The sequence below is a fragment of the Oncorhynchus nerka genome, linkage group LG12 (genome assembly GCF_034236695.1).
Source record: "Oncorhynchus nerka isolate Pitt River linkage group LG12, Oner_Uvic_2.0, whole genome shotgun sequence".
In the NCBI taxonomy this organism is placed as follows: domain Eukaryota; kingdom Metazoa; phylum Chordata; class Actinopteri; order Salmoniformes; family Salmonidae; genus Oncorhynchus; species Oncorhynchus nerka.
Genome location: NC_088407.1, coordinates 4,845,724 through 4,869,069, shown reverse-complemented (window position 1 = coordinate 4,869,069; position 23,346 = coordinate 4,845,724). Strand labels below are relative to the sequence as shown.

Sequence of the window (23,346 nt, the reverse complement as noted above, 5' to 3'; positions counted from 1 at the left end):
AATTGTGTGTCGTCTGCATAGCAATGATAGGAGAGACCATGTGAGGTTATGACAGAGCCAAGTGACTTGGTGTATAGCGAGAATAGGAGGGTATAGGAGGGCCTAGAACAGAGCCCTGGGGGACACCAGTGGTGAGAGCACGTGGTGAGGAGACGGATTCTCGCCACGCCACCTGGTAGGAGCGACCTGTCAGGTAGGACGCAATCCAAGCGTGGGCCGCGCCGGAGATGCCCAACTCGGAGAGGGTGGAGAGGAGGATCTGATGGTTCACAGTATCGAAGGCAGCCGATAGGTCTAGAAGGATGAGAGCAGAGGAGAGAGAGTTAGCTTTAGCAGTGCGGAGCGCCTCCGTGATACAGAGAAGAGCAGTCTCAGTTGAATGACTAGTCTTGAAACCTGACTGATTTGGATCAAGAAGGTCATTCTGAGAGAGATAGCGGGAGAGCTGGCCAAGGACGGCACGTTCAAGAGTTTTGGAGAGAAAAGAAAGAAGGGATACTGGTCTGTAGTTGTTGACATCGGAGGGATCGAGTGTAGGTTTTTTCAGAAGGGGTGCAACTCTCGCTCTCTTGAAGACGGAAGGGACGTAGCCAGCGGTCAGGGATGAGTTGATGAGCGAGGTGAGGTAAGGGAGGAGGTCTCCGGAAATGGTCTGGAGAAGAGAGGAGGGGATAGGGTCAAGCGGGCAGGTTGTTGGGCGGCCGGCCGTCACAAGACGCGAGATTTCATCTGGAGAGAGAGGGGAGAAAGAGGTCAGAGCACAGGGTAGGGCAGTGTGAGCAGAACCAGCGGTGTCGTTTGACTTAGCAAACGAGGATCGGATGTCGTCGACCTTCTTTTCAAAATGGTTGACGAAGTCATCTGCAGAGAGGGAGGAGGGGGGAGGATTCAGGAGGGAGGAGAAGGTGGCAAAGAGCTTCCTAGGGTTAGAGGCAGATGCTTGGAATTTAGAGTGGTAGAAAGTGGCTTTAGCAGCAGCGACAGAAGAGGAAAATGTAGAGAGGAGGTAGTGAAAGGATGCCAGGTCCGCAGGGAGGCGAGTTTTCCTCCATTTCCGCTCGGCTGCCCGGAGCCCTGTTCTGTGAGCTCGCAATGAGTCGTCGAGCCACGGAGCGGGAGGGGAGGACCGAGCCGGCCTGGAGGATAGGGGACATAGAGAGTCAAAGGATGCAGAAAGGGAGGAGAGGAGGGTTGAGGAGGCAGAATCAGGAGATAGGTTGGAGAAGGTTTGAGCAGAGGGAAGAGATGATAGGATGGAAGAGGAGAGAGTAGCGGGAGAGAGAGAGCGAAGGTTGGGACGGCGCGATACCATCCGAGTAGGGGCAGTGTGGGAAGTGTTGGATGAGAGCGAGAGGGAAAAGGATACAAGGTAGTGGTCGGAGACTTGGAGGGGAGTTGCAATGAGGTTAGTGGAAGAACAGCATCTAGTAAAGATGAGGTCGAGCGTATTGCCTGCCTTGTGAATAGGGGGGAAGGTGAGAGGGAGAAGTCAAAAGAGGAGAGGAGTGGAAAGAAGGAGGCAGAGAGGAATGAGTCAAAGGTAGACGTGGGGAGGTTAAAGTCGCCCAGAACTGTGAGAGGTGAGCCGTCCTCAGGAAAGGAGCTTATCAAGGCATCAAGCTCATTGATGAACTCTCCGAGGGAACCTGGAGGGCGATAAATGATAAGGATGTTAAGCTTGAAAGGGCTGGTAACTGTGACAGCATGGAATTCAAAGGAGGCGATAGACAGATGGGTAAGGGGAGAAAGAGTGAATGACCACTTGGGAGAGATGAGGATCCCGGTGCCACCACCCCGCTGACCAGAAGCTCTCGGGGTGTGCGAGAACACGTGGGCGGACGAAGAGAGCAGTAGGAGTAGCAGTGTTATCTGTGGTGATCCATGTTTCCGTCAGTGCCAAGAAGTCGAGGGACTGGAGGGAGGCATAGGCTGAGATGAACTCTGCCTTGTTGGCCGCAGATCGGCAGTTCCAGAGGCTACCGGAGACCTGGAACTCCACGTGGGTCGTGCGCGCTGGGACCACCAGATTAGGTGGCCATGCCACGCGGTGTGGAGCGTTTGTATGGTCTGTGCAGAGAGGAGAGAACAGGGATAGACAGACACATAGTTGACAGGCTACAGAAGAGGCTACGCTAATGCAAAGGAGATTGGAATGACAAGTGGACTACACGTCTCGAATGTTCAGAAAGTTAAGCTTACGTAGCAAGAATCTTATTGACTAAAATGATTAAAAATGATACAGTACTGCTGAAGTAGGCTAGCTGGCAGTGGCTGCGTTGTTGACTTTGTAGGCTAGCTGGCAGTGGCTGCGTTGTTGATTCGGGGGGCTAGCTGGCTAGCTAGCAGTGTTGATTACGTTACGTTGCGTTAAAAGAACGACAATAGCTGGCTAGGTAACCTAGAAAATCGCTCTAGACTACACAATTATCTTTGATACAGAGACGGCTATGTAGCTAGCTATGTAGCTAGCTACGATCAAACAAATCAAACCGTTGTACTGTAATGAAATGAAATGAAAATGTGATACTACCTGTGGAGCGAGGCGGAATGCGACCGGGTTGTTAAGTTCTATTCGGTAGACGTTGGCTAGCTGTTGGCTAGCTAGCAGTGTCTCCTACGTTAAGGACGACAAATGGCTGGCTAGCTAACCTCGGTAAATTAAGATAATCACTCTAAAACTACACACTCTAAACTACACAATTATCTTGGATACGAAGACAGCAAAGACAACTATGTAGCTAGCTAACACTACACTAATCAAGTCGTTCAGTTGAGGGTAATAGTTACTACAGTGCTGCTATACGGTAGACGGTGGACGTTAGCTAGCTGGCTAGCTGCTGGGCAGATAGCAGTGTAGGCTACGTTAGGACGACGAAATATGATAATTACGCAATTATCTTTGATACAAAGACGGCTATGTAGCTAGCTAAGAAGAAATTGCTAAGATTAGACAAATCAAACCGTTGTACTATAATGAAATGTAATGAAATGTAATGAAAAGTTATACTACCTGCAGACCGAAGTGCGTATGCGACTGCTCGCTCCAACCCGGAAGTGCAATACACTATATATACTACTACACTATATATACTGTAAGGGCTCTACTACTACACTATATATACTACTACACTATATATACTACTACACTATATATACTGTAAGGGCTCTACTACTACACTATATATACTACTACACTATATATACTGTAAGGGCTCTAATACTACACTATATATACTACTACACTATATATACTACCACACTATATATACTACTACACTATATATACTACTACACTATATATACTGTAAGGGCTCTACTACTACACTATATATACTACTACACTATATATACTGTAAGGGCTCTGGTCAATAATACTACACTATATATACTGTAAGGGCTCTGGTCAATACTACTACACTATATATACTGTAAGGGCTCTGGTCAATACTACTACACTATATATACTGTAAGGGCTCTGGTCAATAATACTACACTATATATACTACTACACTATATATACTGTAAGGGCTCTGGTCAATAATACTACACTATATATACTGTAAGGGCTCTGGTCAATAATACTACACTATATATACTACTACACTATATATACTGTAAGGGCTCTGGTCAATAATACTACACTATATATACTACTACACTATATATACTGTAAGGGCTCTGGTCAATAATACTACACTATATATACTGTAAGGGCTCTGGTCAATACTACTACACTATATATACTACTACACTATATATACTATAAGACCATAGGGCTCTGGTCAATACTACTACACTATATATACTGTAAGGGCTCTGGTCAATACTACTACACTATATATACTGTAAGGGCTCTGGTCAATACTACTACACTATATATACTACTACACTATATATACTGTAAGGGCTCTACTACTACACTATATATACTACTACACTATATATACTACTACACTATATATACTACTACACTATATATACTGTAAGGGCTCTGGTCAATACTACTACACTATATATACTATAAGGGCTCTGGTCAATACTACTACACTATATATACTGTAAGGGCTCTTGTCAATAATACTACACTATATATACTACTACACTATATATACTGTAAGGGCTCTGGTCAATACTACTACACTATATATACTATAAGACCATAGGGCTCTGGTCAATACTACTACACTATATATACTGTAAGGGCTCTGGTCAATACTACTACACTATATATACTGTAAGGGCTCTGGTCAATAATACTACACTATATATACTATAAGACCATAGGGCTCTGGTCAATACTACTACACTATATATACTACTACACTATATATACTGTAAGGGTTCTGGTCAATACTACTACACTATATATACTACTACACTATATATACTGTAAGGGCTCTGGTCAATACTACTACACTATATATACTGTAAGGGCTCTGGTCAATAATACTACACTATATATACTACTACACTATATATATACTGTAAGGGCTCTGGTCAATAATACTACACTATATATACTGTAAGGGCTCTGGTCAATACTACTACACTATATATACTATAAGACCATAGGGCTCTGGTCAATACTACTACACTATATATACTGTAAGGGCTCTGGTCAATAATACTACACTATATATACTATAAGACCATAGGGCTCTGGTCAATACTACTACACTATATATACTACTACACTATATATACTGTAAGGGTTCTGGTCAATACTACTACACTATATATACTGTAAGGGCTCTGGTCAATAATACTACACTATATATACTGTAAGGGCTATATATACTGTAAGGGCTCAATAACTACTACACTATATATACTGTAAGGGCTCTGGTCAATAATACTACACTATATATACTATAAGACCATAGGGCTCTGGTCAATACTACTACACTATATATACTACTACACTATATATACTGTAAGGGCTCTGGTCAATAATACTACAGTATATATACTGTAAGGGCTCTGGTCAATACTACTACACTATATATACTAATACTACTACACTATATATACTGTAAGGGCTCTGGTCAACTACTACACTATATATACACTCTATCAATACTACTACACTATATATACTACTACACTATATATACTGTAAGGGCTCTGGTCAATACTACTACACTATATATACTACTACACTATATATACTGTAAGGGCTCTACTACTACACTATATATACTACTACACTATATATACTACTACACTATATATACTGTAAGGGCTCTGGTCAATACTACTACACTATATATACTGTAAGGGCTCTGGTCAATAATACTACACTATATATACTACTACACTATATATACTGTAAGGGCTCTGGTCAATACTACTACACTATATATACTATAAGGGCTCTGGTCAATACTACTACACTATATATACTGTAAGGGCTCTGGTCAATACTACTACACTATATATACTGTAAGGGCTCTGGTCAATACTACTACACTATATATACTACTACACTATATATACACTGTAAGGGCTCTGGTCAATAATACTACACTATATATACTGTAAGGGCTCTGGTCAATACTACTACACTATATATACTACTACACTATATATACACTGTAAGGGCTCTGGTCAATAATACTACACTATATATACTGTAAGGGCTCTGGTCAATACTACTACACTATATATACTATAAGACCATAGGGCTCTGGTCAATACTACTACACTATATATACTGTAAGGGCTCTGGTCAATACTACTACACTATATATACTACTACACTATATACACTGTAAGGGCTCTGGTCAATAATACTACACTATATATACTACTACACTATATACACTGTAAGGGCTCTGGTCAATACTACTACACTATATATACTGTAAGGGCTCTGGTCAATAATACTACACTATATATACTACTACACTATATATACTGTAAGACTAATCTGACTTCAGTGATCATCATCATGACGTAGTGACTCACTGCTACCATGAACCTTCTTTGCCCTGTGACCTTTCACCCTTTCCCTCCAGGATATCAGTGGAGAACGTGGATGCAGAGTTCCAGTCGCTGTCGTCTCGCACACGCTCAGTGGAGGAGAGCATCCAGGAAGAGACGGAGCTGATGCTGCAGCTGGACCACTTCCTACAGGTCAGAGAGAGAGAGAGAGAGAGAGAGGGAGAGAGAGGGAGAGAGAGAGGACAGGGACACAGAGAGAGAGAGAGAGAGAGAGGACAGGGACACACAGAGAGAGAGAGAGGGAGAGAGACAGAGAGAGAGAGGGAGAGAGAGGGAGAGAGAGAGGACAGGGACACAGAGAGAGAGAGAGAGAGAGAGGACAGGGACACAGAGAGAGAGAGAGAGGGAGAGAGAGAGGACAGGGACACAGAGAGAGAGAGAGAGGGAGAGAGAGAGGACAGGGACACAGGGACAGAGAGAGAGAGAGAGAGAGAGAGAGAGAGAGAGAGAGAGAGACAGGGACACACAGAGAGAGAGAGAGAGGACAGGGACACAGAGAGAGAGGACAGGGACACACAGAGAGAGAGAGAGAGAGAGAGGACAGGGACACAGAGAGAGAGAGAGAGAGGGAGAGAGAGAGGACAGGGACACAGAGAGAGAGAGGACAGGGACACAGAGAGAGAGACAGAGAGAGAGAGAGAGACAGAGAGAGAGAGAGAGACAGAGAGAGAGAGAGAGAGGTCTGTGACACAGCGAGAGATGTCAGGGGATTATATTTGACCGAGTGTCTGTACGAGTATAGTAGGCTGAGTGGGTCACGACATGTAGCGTGTGTGTAGTAACAGTGTGTCTCCTCTCCTAGAAATCGACAGCAGCCCTGGCTGAGTTGCAGAGGGAGAGACAGGAGTTGAGGAGCGAAGGGAACATTCTGATCGACTTCTTCTGCGAAGACAGAGAGTCCTTCAGGCTGGACGAGTGTTTCAAAGTGTTCCAAGACTTCTGCCTGAAATTCCAGAAAGCAGTCAAGGTACTAGAACATCGTTCTGTTAGTCTAGAACACCAGAATGAATCACACTGACTAGAACATCGTTCTGTTAGTCTAGAACACCAGAATAAATCACACTGACTAGAACATCGTTCTGTTAGTCTAGAACACCAGAATAAATCACACTGACTAGAACATCGTTCTGTTAGTCTAGAACACCAGAATAAATCACACTGACTAGAACATCGTTCTGTTAGTCTAGAACATTGTTCTGTTAGTCTAGAACACCAGAATAAATCACACTGACTAGAACATCGTTCTGTTAGTCTAGAACACCAGAATAAATCACACTGACTAGAACATCGTTCTGTTAGTCTAGAACATTGTTCTGTTAGTCTAGAACATTGTTCTGTTAGTCTAGAACACCAGAATAAATCACACTGACTAGAACATCGTTCTGTTAGTCTAGAACATCGTTCTGTTAGTCTAGAACACCAGAATAAATCACACTGACTAGAACATCGTTCTGTTAGTCTAGAACAAGGTTTCCTCATTGTGATTTTACAAACAAGCTGTTCCAGTTGAATAATGTTGAAACCTTTGGACTTTGTGTTTGAGGAGTATAATATTAACACTGAGTCTCTGCTACTGGTTGTCTGCTGTACTGCTACTGCCCCCTGGTGTTCAACAAGTGTTGTTACACCTGTATTTACTTTTTTACACTGTTTCTCTCTCTCTCTCTCTCTCTCTCTTCACCGCTCCCCCCCTCTCTCTCTCTCTACTGCTCCCCCCTCTCTCTCTCTCTACCGCTCCCCTCTCTCTCCACCGCTCCCTCTCTCTCTCCACCACTCCCCCCCTCTCTCTCTCTACCGCTCCCCCCTCTCTCTCTCTCTCTACCACTCCCCCTCTCTCTCTCTCCACCGCTCCCTCTCTCTCCACCACTCCCCCTCTCTCTCTCTCTCTACCGCTCTCCTCTCTCTCTCCACCGCTCCCCTCTCTCTCCACCGCTCCCTCTCTCTCCACCGCTCCCTCTCTCTCCACCGCTCCCCTCTCTCTCCACCGCTCCCTCTCTCTCCACCGCTCCCTCTCTCTCCACCGCTCCCCCTCTCTCTCCACCGCTCCTCTCTCTCTCCACCGCTCCCTCTCTCTCCACCGCTCCCTCTCTCTCTCCACCGCTCCCTCTCTCTCCACCGCTCCCTCTCTCTCCACCGCTCCCCTCTCTCTCCACCGCTCCCTCTCTCTCCCGCTCCCTCTCTCTCTCCGCTCCCTCTCTCTCTCTCTCTCTCTCCTCTCTCTCTCCACTCCCTCTCTCTCCACCGCTCCCTCTCTCTCTCTCCACCGCTCCCTCTCTCTCCACGCTCCTCTCTCTCTCTCTCCACCGCTCCCCTCTCTCTCCACCGCTCCCTCTCTCTCCACCGCTCCCCTCTCTCTCCACCGCTCCCTCTCTCTCTCCACCGCTCCCTCTCTCTCTACAGCGCTCCCTCTCTCTCCACCGCTCCCTCTCTCTCTCCACCGCTCCCTCTCTCTCCACCACTCCCCCTCTCTCTCTACCGCTCCCCCTCTCTCTCCACCGCTCCCTCTCTCTCCACCGCTCCCCTCTCTCTCCACCGCTCCTCTCTCTCCACCGCTCCCCTCTCTCTCCACCGCTCCCTCTCTCTCCACCGCTCCCCTCTCTCTCCACCGCTCCCTCTCTCTCCACCGCTCCCTCTCTCTCCACCGCTCCCTCTCTCTCCACCGCTCCCTCTCTCTCTCCACCGCTCCCTCTCTCTCCACCGCTCCCTCTCTCTACACCGCTCCCCCTCTCTCTCTACACCGCTCCCCCTCTCTCTCCACCGCTCCCTCTCTCTCTCCACCGCTCCTCTCTCTCCACCGCTCCCTCTCTCTCTCCACCGCTCCCTCTCTCTACACCGCTCCCCTCTCTCTACCGCTCCCCCTCTCTCTCTCTACCGCTCCCCTCTCTCTCTAACGCTCCCCCTCTCTCTCTCTCTACCGCTCCCCTCTCTCTCTCTACCGCTCCCCTCTCTCTCTCTCTCTCTACCGCTCCCTCTCTCTCTCTCTCTCTACCGCTCCCCCTCTCTCTCCACCGCTCTCTCTCTCTCCACTGCTCCCCCTCTCTCTCCATCCTCCCTCTCTCTCCACCGCTCCCTCTCTCTCCACCGCTCCCTCTCTCTCCACCGCTCCCTCTCTCTCCACCGCTCCCTCTCTCTCCACCGCTCCCTCTCTCTCTCCACCGCCCCTCTCTCTACACCGCTCCCTCTCTCTCTCCACCGCTCCCCTCTCTCTCCACCGCTCCCTCTCTCTCCACCGCTCCCTCTCTCTCTCCACCGCTCCTCTCTCTCTCCACCGCTCCCTCTCTCTCTACAGCGCTCCCTCTCTCTCCACCGCTCCCTCTCTCTCTCCACCGCTCCCTCTCTCTCCACCACTCCCCCTCTCTCTCTCTCTCTACCGCTCCCCCTCTCTCTCCACCGCTCCCTCTCTCTCCACCGCTCCCCTCTCTCTCCACCGCTCCTCTCTCTCCACCGCTCCCCTCTCTCTCCACCGCTCCCTCTCTCTCCACCGCTCCCCTCTCTCTCCACCGCTCCCTCTCTCTCTCCACCGCTCCCTCTCTCTCCACCGCTCCCTCTCTCTCTCCACCGCTCCCTCTCTCTCCACCGCTCCCTCTCTCTCTCCACCGCTCCCTCTCTCTCCACCGCTCCTCTCTCTACACCGCTCCCTCTCTCTCTACACGCTCCCCCTCTCTCTCTACCGCTCCCCTCTCTCTCTCCACCGCTCTCTCTCTCTCCACCGCTCCCTCTCTCTCTCCACCGCTCCCTCTCTCTACACCGCTCCCTCTCTCTCTAACGCTCCCCCTCTCTCTCTCTCTACCGCTCCCTCTCTCTCTCTCTCTACCGCTCCCCCCCCTCTCTCTCTCTACCGCTCCCCCTCTCTCTCTAACGCTCCCCCTCTCTCTCTCTCTACCGCTCCCCTCTCTCTCTCTCTACCGCTCCCTCTCTCTCTCTCTCTCTACCGCTCCTCTCTCTCTCTCTCTCTACCGCTCCCCCTCTCTCTCCACCGCTCTCTCTCTCTCCACCGCTCCCCCTCTCTCTCCATCCTCCCTCTCTCTCCACCGCTCCCCTCTCTCTCCACCGCTCCCTCTCTCTCTACCGCTCCCCCTCTCTCTCCACCGCCCCCTCTCTCTCCACCGCTCCCTCTCTCACCACCGCTCCCTCTCTCTCCACCGCTCCCCCTCTCTCTCCACCGCTCCCTCTCTCTCCACCGCTCCCCCTCTCTCTCTACCGCTCCCCTCTCTCTCTCTACCGCTCCCCCTCTCTCTCTCTCTACCGCTCCCCCCTCTCTCTCTCTACCACTCCCCTCTCTCTACCGCTCCCCCTCTCTCTCCACCGCTCCCCCTCTCTCCACCGCTCCCCCCTCTCTCTCTCTCTACCGCTCCCCCTCTCTCTCTCTCTACCGCTCCCTCTCTCTCTCTCTCTCCACCGCTCCCTCTCTCTCCACCGCTCCCCCTCTCTCTCTACCGCTCCCCTCTCTCTCTCTACCGCTCCCCCTCTCTCTCTCTCTACCGCTCCCCCTCTCTCTCTCTCTACCGCTCCCCCTCTCTCTCTCTCTACCGCTCCCCCTCTCTCTCCACCGCTCCCCCTCTCTCTCTCTACCGCTCCCCCTCTCTCTCTCTCTACCGCTCCCCCTCTCTCTCTCTCCACCGCTCCCCTCTCTCTCTCCACCGCTCCCTCTCTCCACCGCTCCCCCTCTCTCTCTCCACCGCTCCCCCCTCTCTCTCCACCGCTCCCCCTCTCTCTCTCCACCGCTCCCCCTCTCTCTCTCTCTCTACACCGCTCCCTCTCTCTCTCCACCGCTCCCCTCTCCCCCTCTCTCTCCACCGCTCCTCTCTCTCCACCGCTCCCCTCTCTCTCTCTACACTCGCTCCCCCTCTCTCCACCGCTCCCTCTCTCTCCACCGCTCCCCTCTCTCTCTCTCCACCGCTCCCCCTCTCTCTCTCTCGCTCCCCCTCTCTCTCCACCGCTCCCCTCTCTCTCTCTCCACCGCTCCCCTCTCTCTCTCTCCGCTCCCCTCTCTCTCTCTCTCTCCACCGCTCCCTCTCTCTCCACCGCTCCCCTCTCTCTCTCTCTCCACCGCTCCCCCTCTCTCTCCATCGCCCTCTCTCTCTCCACCGCTCCCTCTCTCTCTCCACCGCTCCCTCTCTCTCTCCGCTCCTCTCTCTCTCCACCGCTCCCTCTCTCTCTCCACCGCTCCCCCTCTCTCTCTCCACCGCTCCCTCTCTCTCTCACCGCTCCTCTCTCTCCACCGCTCCCTCTCTCTCTCTCTCCACCGCTCCCCCCTCTCTCTCTCCCACCGCTCCCCCTCTCTCTCTCTACCGCTCCCCCTCTCTCTCTCCACCGCTCCCCTCTCTCTCTCTCTCTACCGCTCCCTCTCTCTCTCTCCACCGCTCCCCTCCCCCTCTCTCTCCACCGCTCCCTCTCTCTCCACCGCTCCCCCCCTCTCTCTCTCTCTCCACCGCTCCCTCTCTCTCCACCGCTCCCCCTCTCTCTCTACCGCTCCCCCTCTCTTTCTCTCTCTACCGCTCCCCCTCTCTCTCTCTCTACCGCTCCCCCTCTCTCTCTCCCTCTCTCCCTCTCTCTCTCTCTCCACCGCTCCCCCTCTCTCTCCACCACTCCCCCCTCTCTCTCCGCTCCCCCTCTCTCTCTCTCTACCGCTCCCCCTCTCTCTCTCTCTACCGCTCCTCTCTCTCTCTCTCTCTCCACCGCTCCCTCTCTCTCCACCGCTCCCCCTCTCTCTCTACCGCTCCCCTCTCTCTCTCTACCGCTCCCCTCTCTCTCTCTCTACCGCTCCCCCCCTCTCTCTCTCTCTACCGCTCCCCCCTCTCTCTCCCCTCTCCTACCGCTCTCTCTCTCTACCGCTCCCCCCTCTCTCTCTCCACCGCTCCCCCTCTCTCTCTCTCTCCACCGCTCCCCGCTCCCCCTCTCTCTCTCTCTACCGCTCCCTCTCTCTCTCTCTCCACCGCTCCCCTCTCTCCCCCTCTCTCCTACTGCTCCCCCTCTCTCTCTCTACCGCTCCCCCTCTCTCTCTCTCTACCGCTCCCCCTCTCTCTCTCTCTACCGCTCCCCCTCTCTCTCTCTCTACCGCTCCCCTCTCTCTCTCCCTCTCTCTCCACCGCTCCCTCTCTCTCTCCACCGCTCCCCCTCTCTCTCTCTCACCGCTCCCCCTCTCTCTCTCTCCACCGCTCCCCCCTCTCTCTCTCTCCACCGCTCCTCCTCTCTCTCTCTCCACCGCTCCCCCTCTCTCTCTCCACCGCTCCCCTCTCTCTCCCCCCTCTCTCTCCACCGCTCCTCTCTCTCTCCACCGCTCCCTCTCTCTCTCTCTCCACCGCTCCCCCTCTCTCCACCGCTCCCCCTCTCTCTCTCCACCGCTCCCCTCTCTCTCTCTCCACCGCTCCCCCTCTCTCTCTACCGCTCCCCCTCTCTCTCCACCGCTCCCCTCTCTCTCTCTCCACCGCTCTCCCTCTCTCTCTCTCCTCTCTCTCCACCGCTCCCCTCTCTCTCTCTCCACCGCTCCCCTCTCTCTCTCTCTCTCTCCACCGCTCCCTCTCTCTCCACCGCTCCCCTCTCTCTCTCTCTCCACCGCTCCCCCTCTCTCTCCACCGCTCCCCCCTCTCTCTCCACCGCTCCCCTCTCTCTCTCCTCTCCACCGCTCCTCTCTCTCCACCGCTCCCCTCTCTCTCTCTCTCCCCCGCTCCCCCTCTCACTCCACCGCTCCCTCTCTCTCCCCCGCTCCCCTCTCTCTCCACCGCTCCCCTCTCTCTCCACCGCTCCCCCTCTCTCTCCACCGCTCCCTCTCTCTCCACCGCTCCCCCTCTCTCTCTCTCTCTCTCCGCTCCCCCTCTCTCTCTCTCTCCGCTCCCTCTCTCTCTCTCTCCACCGCTCCCCCTCTCTCTCTCGACCGCTCCCCTCTGTGTCTCTCTCTCTCTCTCTCTACCGCTCCCCCCTCTCTCTCTCTCTCTCTCTCTCTCTCTCTCTCTACCGCTCCCCCCCCTCTCTCTCTCTCTCTCTCTCTCTACCCCCTCTCTCTCTCTCTCTCTCTCTACCGCTTCTCTCTCTCTCTCTCTCTCTACCGCTCCCCCTCTCTCTCTCTCTCTCTCTCTCTCTCTCTACCGCTCCCCCTCTCTCTCTCTCTCTCTACCGCTCCCCCTCTCTCTCTCTCTCTCTCTCTCTCCCCCTCCCCTCTCTCTCTCTACTCGCTCCCCTCTCTCTCTCTCCCCCCTCTCTCTCTCTACCGCTCCCTCTCTCTCTCTCTCTCTCTACCGCTCCCCCTCTCTCTCTCTCTCTCTACCGCTCCTCTCTCTCTCTCTCTCCTCTCTCTCTCTCTCTCTCTCTCTCTCTCTACCGCTCCCCCTCTCTCTCTACCGCTCCCCCTCTCTCTCTCTCTACCGCTCCCCCTCTCTCTCTACCGCTCCCCCTCTCTCTCTACCGCTTCCCCCCTCTCTCTCTCTACCGCTCCCCCTCTCTCTCTACCGCTCTCTCTCTCTCTACCGCTCTCTCTCTCTCCCCCTCTCTCTCTCTCTCCGCTCCCCCTCTCTCTCTCTACCGCTCTCTCTCTCTACCGCTCTCTCCCCCCTCTCTCTCTACCGCTCCCCTCTCTCTCTACCGCTCCCCCCTCCCCTCTCTCTCTACCGCTCCCCCCTCTCTCTCTACGCTCCCCCTCTCTCTCTCTACCGCTCCCCCTCTCTCTCTCTACCGCTCCCCCTCCTCTCTCTCTCGCTCCCCCTCTCTCTCTCTCTACCGCTCCCCCTCTCTCTCTCTCTCTCTCCCCCCCCCTCTCTCTCTCTCTCTACCGCTCCCCCCTCTCTCTCTCTCTACCGCTCCCCCCCCTCTCTCTCTACCGCTCCCCCTCTCTCTCTCTCTACCGCTCCCCCTCTCTCTCTACCGCTCCCCCCCTCTCTCTACCGCTCCCCCTCTCTCTCTACCGCTCCCCCTCTCTCTCTACCTCTCCCCCTCTCTCTCTCTACCGCTCCCCTCTCTCTCTCTCTCTCTCTCTACCGCTCCCCCTCTCTCTCTCTCTCTCTACCGCTCCCCCTCTCTCTCTCTCTACCGCTCCCCCCCTCTCTCTCTCTACCGCTCCCCCTCTCTCTCTCTCTACCGCTCCCCCCTCTCTCTCTCTACCGCTCCCCCTCTCTCTATACCACTCCCCCTCTCTCCATTTTCTTGCTCTCTCTTTCTCAATTTCAATTACATTTCAATTTAAGGAGCTTTATTGCCATGGGGAAACATATGTCGTTAACATTACCAAAACAAGTGAACTAGAGAATAAACAAAAGTGAAATAAACCAATATAAAATGAAGAGTAAACATTACACTCACAGAAGTTGCAAAAGAATAAAGACATTTCAAACGTCTCTCCCTCCCTCCTCTAGGACAACCTGGAGCGTGAGCTGAAGGAGGCGTCTCATCGTCGGATACAGGAGCTCGGGGAGAAACGGCACTCGTGGGCGAGCGGAGAGGAGGTGGGCGGGGTCTTCGGAATGCGCAGCAGCAGCAGCAGCGAGACGGACATAGAGGTGGCCCTATCCCAGGAGGAGGGGCTTATCGAGCTTCTCAAGTCCCGCCCATGCTCGCCGCACAGCCCCCAGATTGCACTGGGGCGTTCCGGAAGCGTCCGCCGTTCTCGCGGCTCTGCGTCCGCCGCGGCTGACCGTCAACTGACTAGCCTGCTAACTCTGGGCATCACCTCTGACCTTCAGGTCGTAGGGGGGTCACCGAATCCCGGGAGGCGACTATGGAGGGGGGCCGAGCAGCGGGATTCCTCCCCCATGAGGTCACCTGAAACTGGGCTGAGGATTCCCAACGTCTCCCCTCTGACCAGACTTCAGACCCAGGGACCTGCGGGTCACACTCAACCCCAGAACCAGCACCCTCAGGTGGACTGGCCTGGTCCCCCCTCCTCTATACCCACCTCCTTAGGACCGAGGCATCAACCTCAACCTGGCATCAACACAAATCACAGCCCTCAGACAACAACCATTGACCACGAACCTAGCACAGACCTGAACCCGACCCCTGACCCTGACAACAACAACAACCAACCCAGTGGTCTGACCGTCAACCTTCAACGACACACTCTGGTTCCTAAGCTCCGAGCGTTCGACCTCGTCTTGACCCCTCACGGTCACGACCAGGGAGATGTCGTCACCGACACAGACCTGGAGAAGGAGATTCCCAGAGACTCTAACCTCACGGATACACAGGAGAATTCCCAAGGGAGTTCTGAGGGGTGGGAACAGAGGGAGGAAGAGGTGGATGAGAAGGGGAGGATGGTGGCTGCAGGGATAGTGAATGAGGAGCCTGCTGTGGGTGATGCAGAGGAGGAGAGGGAGAACAGGAGGAGGAGGAGAGGGGAGAACAGGAGGAGGAGGAGAGGGGAGAACAGGAGGAGGAGGAGAGGGGAGAACAGGAGGAGGAGAGGGGTGTGTCTTGGACAGAGACGTTGACTACAGATTCTCGTACTGATCCATCACCGTCCACAGCTATTACAGACCTCTCCTCACACGCACAGAGCGGTGAAAACCCCACACACGCCGACGAGGCTGAGAGTCCATCACACCAGGTGTCCACTTCTTCTATGGGGGAGTCCCCAGCCAATAGCATGCCTTCAGAATCTCAACCCACCAATGAGTACTCAGTGCCTGTTTCCACCACTGACCAGTCAGTGCCTGTTTCCTCCGATGAGTCATCGGTTCCAGCAGTGCCTACCTCCACCAATGGGCTGCCTGCGTCAGTCACCGCTGGTGCCTCTGATAGGTCAGCCCAGGGTATGAATCCCACGACCAGTCAGGTCTCTAAGCCTTCCAGACCCCCCTCTGCCACCACCACCACCAGTGGGCGAAAAACTGTCATCCGCACCCTCAACTCCTCAGAGAACCAGGGCATGAGGCGTGTGGTCCCTATCTTCAAGGCCAGTCGACGTGGCTCGATCCCGGGTAAACAGGTGGAGAAACCCCCTGGCCACCAGAGCTCTGGTCCACGGACCACCACCACCACCACCTCCTCCTCTAACCCAGCCAACCGCTCTCTTAGACGGGCAGAGAGGAGCTCCGCCACACCCCGTCGCAGTAGCCTCCAGGTCGACGACCCCAAGGCCAAGTCTGTGACCACCACGGGTGTCCACGGCAGTGCGCGAGACCAACCCCAACCTTCCGCCCTCCAGAGGAAGCCGTCCTTCCGAAAGCCTCTCCGCCCCGTCGCCCCCAGACCGCCTCCAGAGGAAAAGATGTGCCGTTCCACCCTCCGAGCCCTCGCCGCCGCCGGTGGGGCTGTTCCAACAGCGGGGGGTGGAGGAGGTAACAGCCTCAGTGCCCCCGACCCCCTCCCACCGTGGAGGTGTCTCCAACCCCACCCCCTCCCTGGATTTGCCCGAAACACAGCCGCTTCCTCTTTCAGACGGACCACTCTCCCCCGGGAGTACCCTCGCCCCTCTAAAAACTCCCCCGTTCCTCCCCTGTCCCTCTCCCGGACCCTCACCCCTCAGCCGGGCGGGGTCGTTGAGACACCACAGGGTGGCCCCCGCGGGCCCCCCAGGCACAGACAACCCCATCAGGAGAACACAAAGTATCAAGGGACCCCTGCGTGCCCCGATCCCCAACCCCTGCCCCCACAGACCCTCCCTGACTCGCTGGCGCAGCCTAAAGGGCATGCTGGGAAAAACAGCAGCAGTTTCCCTGACAAGTCCACCCACCTCAGAGACTCCAGTAAAGCACTGAAACCCACCTGGAGATAGAGGCCTAGTTCCAATACCAACAACATACTTCCTTTACCCCGGCCTAGTTCCAATACTCACAACATATTTCCTTGCTTCCTTTTCCCCGGCCTAGTTCCAATACTCACAACATATTTCCTTGCTTCCTTTTCCCCGGCCTAGTTCCAATACCGACAACATACTTCCTTTTCCCGGCCTAGTTCCAATACCGACAACATACTTCCTTTTCCCCGGTCTAGTTCCAATACCGACAACATACTTCCTTTACCCCTGCCTAGTTCCAATACCGACAACATACTTCCTTTACCCCGGCCTAGTTCCAATACCGACAACATACTTCCTTTACCCCGGCCTAGTTCCAATATGTATCTCTTGTTCCAATACAAACCACATGCCACATTACTTATGCTAACACCTATCTTATGTGTTCCAGATCTACAGGGTCGAGACTTTCCACAAAAAAAAAAATAGAAATAGAATGAAAGGACTTTTTAAAAGATGTAATTAAAGTCTAGATTTGTATTTGTTTTGTGATCGTGATTTATCTCTCTCTACATAATGTTGTCATTGTATGAAAGAAACCTTTTCTACATCCCAAATAACCCTCTATTCACTTTATAGTGCACTATTTTAACCAGGGCCCATAGGGCTCTAGGGCACTATGTAGAGAATAGGGCACCATTTGGTACAGATCCGTGAGTAAGTTTGATTCTAGCTGTGTTTCTGTAAAGCCTGTTCCTGAATTTGTTTTGTATTAGCCAACTCTCCTAGTATGAGAGCTGATCTAGGATCAGTTTGTGCTTCAGCCAACCTGTCCAGGGGCCTGTAGTCATAAAGCCTCTGCTGATCTAGAATCAGTTTGTGCTTCAGCCAACCTGTCCAGGGGCCTGTAGTCATAAAGCCTCTCCTGATCTAGAATCAGTTTGTGCTTCAGCCAACCTGTCCAGGGGCCTGTATTTATAAAGCCTCTGCTGATCTAGAATCAGTTTGTGCTTCAGCCAACCTGTCCAGGGGCCTGTAGTCATAAAGCCTCTGCTGATCTAGAATCAGTTTGTGCTTCAGCCAACCTGTCCAGGGGCCTGTATTTATAAAGCCTCTGCTGATCTAGAATCAGTTTGTGCTTCAGCCAACCTGTCCAGGGGCCTGTAGTCATAAAGCCTCTGCTGATCTAGGATCAGTTTGTGCTTCAGCCAACCTGTCCAGGGGCCTGTAGTCATAAAGCCTCTGCTGATCTAGAATCAGTTTGTGCTTCAGCCAACCTGTCCAGGGGCCTGTAGTCATAAAGCCTCTGCTGATCTAGAATCAGTTTGTGCTTCAGCCAACCTGTCCAGGGGCCTGTATTTATAAAGCCTCTGCTGATCTAGAATCAGTTTGTGCTTCAGCCAACCTGTCCAGGGGCCTGTATTTATAAAGCCTCTGCTGATCTAGAATCAGTTTGTGCTTCAGCCAACCTGTCCAGGGGCCTGTATTTATAAAGCCTCTGCTGATCTAGAATCAGTTTCCCCTTTTTGAATATAATCATCTAATTCATTGGCTGCATTAAAACAGGCAGACCGATTCGGATATTTTGCCCTGTGGCCACCGTGATCTAAAAGGCTAATCTGATCCTAGATCAGCAGAGGCTTTATAAATACAGGCCCCGGACAGGTTGGCTGAAGCACAAACTGATTCTAGATCAGCTCTCCTACTAGGAGAGGCTTTATGACTACAGGCCCTGGACAGGTTGGCTGAAGCACAAACTGATTCTAGATCAGCAGAGGCTTTATAAATACAGGCCCCTGGACAGGTTGGCTGAAGCACAAACTGATTCTAGATCAGCAGAGGCTTTATAAATACAGGCCCCGGACAGGTTGGCTGAAGCACAAACTGATTCTAGATCAGCTCTCCTACTAGGAGAGGCTTTATGACTACAGGCCCCCGGACAGGTTGGCTGAAGCCTAAACTGATCCTAGATCAGCAGAGGCTTTATGAATACAGGCCCCGGACAGGTTGGCTGAAGCACAAACTGATCTGGGACCTGACTATGTATTGTTATTGTATATTTGATTAATGATACAATGAATAAACGTGTACATTTCAACCACTTGTTTAGAGATGTTGTCTGTGTGTGAAATGGCCCCCTGGTTAAGGGTAGAGCCCTAGATAGGGACACATGAAAAATATATATATTTAACCTTGGCAAGTCAATTACAGCCTACTGGGGAACAGTGGGTTACCTGCCTTGTTCAGGGGCAGAACAACAGATTTTTACTTTGTGAGCTCAGGGATTTGATCCAGCAACCTTTTGGTTACTGTCTCTACCCACTAGGCTACCTGCTCTAACCACTAGGCTACCTGCTCTAACCACTAGGCTACCTGCTCTAACCACTAGGCTACCTGCTCTAACCACTAGGCTACCTGCTCTAACCACTAGGCTACCTGCTCTACCCACTAGGCTACCTGCTCTAACCACTAGGCTACCTGCTCTACCCACTAGGCTACCTGCTCTAACCACTAGGCTACCTGCTCTAACCACTAGGCTACCTGCTCTAACCACTAGGCTCTAACCACCAGGATACCTACTCTAACCACTAGGCTACCTGCTCTAACCACTAGACTACCTGCTCTAACCACTAGGCTACCTGCTCTAACCACTAGGCTCTAACCACTAGGCTCTACCCACTAGGCTACCTGCTCTAACCACTAGGCTACCTGCTCTAACCACTAGGCTACCTGCTCTACCCACTAGGCTACCTGCTCTACCCACCTGTTCTACCCACTAGGCTACCTGCTCTACCCACCAGGCTACCTGCTCTAACCTAGGCTACCTGCCTCTAACCACTAGGCTACCTGCTCTACCCACTAGGCTACCTGCTCTAACCACTAGGCTACCTGCTACCCCTGCTACCTGCTCTAACCACTAGGCTACCTGCTCTAACCACTAGGCTACCTGCTCTACCCACTAGGCTACCTAACCACTAGGCTACCTGCTCTAACCACTAGGCTACCTGCTCTAACCACCAGGCTACCTACTCTACAACCACCAGGCTAGGCTACCTGCTCTAACCACTAGGCTACCTGCTCTAACCACTAGGCTACCTGCTCTACCACCACTAGGCTCTAACCACTAGGCTACCTGCTCTACCCACTAGGCTACCTGCTCTAACCACTAGGCTACCTGCTCTAACCACTAGGCTACCTGCTCTACCCACTCAGGCTACCTGCTCTAACCACCACCTAACCACTAGGTTCTACCCACTAGGCTACCTGCTACCTGCTCTAACCACTAGGGCTACCTGCTACCCACTAGGCTACCTGCTCTAACCACTAGGCTACCTGCTCTAACCACTAGGCTACCTGCTCTAACCACTAGGCTACCTGCTCTAACCACTAGGCTACCTGCTCTAACCACTAGGCTACCTGCTCTAACCACTAGGCTACCTGCTCTAACCACTAGGCTACCTGCCTCTAACCACTAGGCTACCTGCTCTACCCACTAGGCTACCTGCCTCTAACCACTAGGCTACCTGCCTCTAACCACTAGGCTACCTGCCTCTACCCACTAGGCTACCTGCTCTACCCACTAGGCTACCTGCCTCTAACCACTAGGCTACCTGCCTCTACCCACTAGGCTACCTGCTCTACCCACTAGGCTACCTGCCTCTAACCACTAGGCTACCTGCTCTAACCACTAGGCAACCTGCCTCTAACCACTAGGCTCCAACCACTAGGCTCTAACCACTAGGCTACCTGCCTCTAAGCACTAGGCTCCAACCACTAGGCTCCAACCACTAGGCTCTAACCACTAGGCTCCAACCACTAGGCTCCAACCACTAGGCTCCAACCACTAGGCTCTAACCACTAGGCTCCAACCACTAGGCTCTAACCACTAGGCTACCTGCTCTAACCACTAGGCTCTAACCACTAAGCTACCTGCTCTAACCACTAGGCTACCTGCTCTAACCACTAGGCTACCTGCTTCTAACCACTAGGCTCCAACCACTAGGCTCTAACCACTAGGCTACCTGCCTCTAAGCACTAGGCTCCAACCACTAGGCTCCAACCACTAGGCTCTAACCACTAGGCTCCAACCACTAGGCTCTAACCACTAGGCTACCTGCTCTAACCACTAGGCTCTATCCACTAGGCTACCTGCTCTAACCACTAGGCTCTAACCACTAGGCTACCTGCCTCCAACCACTAGGCTCTAACCACTAGGCTCTAACCACTAGGCTCTAACCACTAGGCTACCTGCTCTTACCACTAGGCTCTAACCACTAGGCTACCTGCTCTAACCACTAGGCTCCAACCACGAGGCTCTAACCACTAGGCTACCTGCCTCTAACCACTAGGCTCCAACCACTAGGCTCTAACCACTAGGCTACCTGCCTCCAACCACTAGGCTCTAACCACTAGGCTCTAACCACTAGGCTGCCTCCAACCACTAGGCTCTAACCAACCACTAGGCTACCTGCTAACCACTTCCAACCACTAGGAGGCTCTAACCACTAGGCTAACCCTGCTCTAACCACTAGGCTCTAACCACTAGGCTACCTGCCTCTAACCACTAGACTACCTGCTCTAACCACTAGGCTACTTGTCTCTAACCACTAGGCTACCTATTCTAACCACTAGGCTACCTGCTCTAACCACTAGGCAACCTGCCTCTAACCACTAGGCTACCTGCTCTAACCACTAGGCTACCTGCTCTAACCACTAGGCTACCTGCTCTAAGCACAAGGCTACCTGCTCTAACCACTAGGCTCTAACCACTAGGCTCTAACCACTAGGCTACCTGCTCCAACCACTAGGCTACCTGCTCTAACCACTAGGCTACCTGCTCTAACCACTAGGCTACCTGCTCTAACCACTAGGCTACCTGCTCTAACCACTAGGCTACCTGCCTCTAACCACTAGGCTACCTGCTCTAACCACTAGGCTACCTGCCTCTAACCACTAGGCTACCTGCTCTAACCACTAGGCTACCTGCTCTAACACCTAGGCTACCTGCTCTAACCACTAGGCTACCTGCTCTAACCACTAGGCTACCTGCCTCTAACCACTAGGCTACCTGCTCTAACCACTAGGCTACCTGCCTCTAACCACTAGGCTCTAACCACTAGAATACCTGCTCTAACCACTAGGCTACCTGCCTCTAACCACTAGGCTACCTGCTCTAACCACTAGGCTACCTGCTCTAACCACTAGGCAACCTGCCTCTAACCACTAGGCTACCTGCCTCTAACCACTAGGCTACCTGCTCTAACCACTAGGCTACCTGCTCTAACCACTAGGCTACCTGCTCTAACCACTAGGCTACCTGCTCTAACCACTAGGCTACCTGCCTCTAACCACTAGGCTACCTGCTCTAACCACTAGGCTACCTGCTCTAACCACTAGGCTACCTGCCTCTAACCACTAGGCTACCTGCTCTAACCAGTAGGCTACCTACCTCTAACCACTAGGCTACCTGCCTCTAACCACTAGGCTACCTGCTCTACCCACTAGGCTACCTGCCTCTAACCACTAGGCTACCTGCCTCTAACCACTAGGCTACCTGCCTCTACCCACTAGGCTACCTGCTCTACCCACTAGGCTACCTGCCTCTAACCACTAGGCTACCTGCTCTACCCACTAGGCTCTAACCACTAGGCTACCTGCTCTAACCACTAGGCTCTAACCACCAGGATACCTACTCTAACCACTAGGCTCTAACCACTAGGCTCTAACCACTAGGCTACCTGCTCCAACCACTAGGCTACCTGCTCTAACCACTAGGCTACCTGCTCTAACCACTAGGCTACCTGCCTCTAACCACTAGGCTACCTGCTCTAACCACTAGGCTACCTGCTCTAACCACTAGGCTACCTGCTCTAACCACTAGGCTACCTGCTCTAACCCTAGGCTACCTGCCTCTAACCACTAGGCTACCTGCTCTAACCACTAGGCTACCTGCTCTAACCACTAGGCTACCTGCTCTAACCACTAGGCTACCTGCCTCTAACCACTAGGCTACCTGCTCTAACCACTAGGCTACCTGCTCTAACCACTAGGCTACCTGCTAACCTGCCTCTAACCACTAGGCTACCTGCTCTAACCACTAGGCTACCTGCTCTAACCACTAGGCTACCTGCTCTAACCACTAGGCTCTAACCTAGGCTACCTGCTCTAACCACTAGGCTACCTGCCTCTAACCACTAGGCTACCTGCTCTAACCACTAGGCTACCTGCCTCTAACCCTAGGCTACCTGCTCTAACCACTAGGCTACCTGCCTCTAACCACTAGGCTACCTGCCTCTAACCACTAGGCTACCTGCTCTAACCACTAGGCTACCTGCTCTAACCACTAGGCTACCTGCCTCTAACCACTAGGCTACCTAGGCCTCTAACCACTAGGCTACCTGCCTCTAACCACCACTCTAACCACTAGGCTACCTGCTCTACCCACTAGGGCTAACCACTAGGCCTCTAACCACTAGGCTACCTGCTCTACCCACTAGGCTCTAACCACTAGGCTACCTGCTCTAACCACTAGGCTCTAACCACCAGGATACCTACTCTAACCACTAGGCTACCTGCTCTAACCACTAGGCTACCTGCTCTAACCACTAGGCTCTAACCACTAGGCTCTACCCACTAGGCTACCTGCTCTAACCACTAGGCTACCTGCTCTAACCACT

General features: G+C 52.8%; 1 protein-coding gene across 1 annotated transcript in view; it reads left to right on the top strand.

Moving 5' to 3' along the window:
• Nucleotides 1–18,767, top strand: part of LOC115126435 (FH2 domain-containing protein 1-like) — a 64,785-nt gene extending 46,018 nt beyond the window's left edge. The window contains 6 exon segments of the mRNA XM_065025165.1: nt 6,018–6,135; nt 6,806–6,970; nt 14,349–15,290; nt 15,362–16,383; nt 16,385–16,563; nt 16,566–18,767. Coding sequence (XP_064881237.1) covers nt 6,018–6,135; nt 6,806–6,970; nt 14,349–15,290; nt 15,362–16,383; nt 16,385–16,563; nt 16,566–16,708 — 2,569 coding nt within the window. The 3' untranslated portion in view covers nt 16,709–18,767.
• Nucleotides 18,768–23,346: the final 4,579 nt, after the last annotated feature.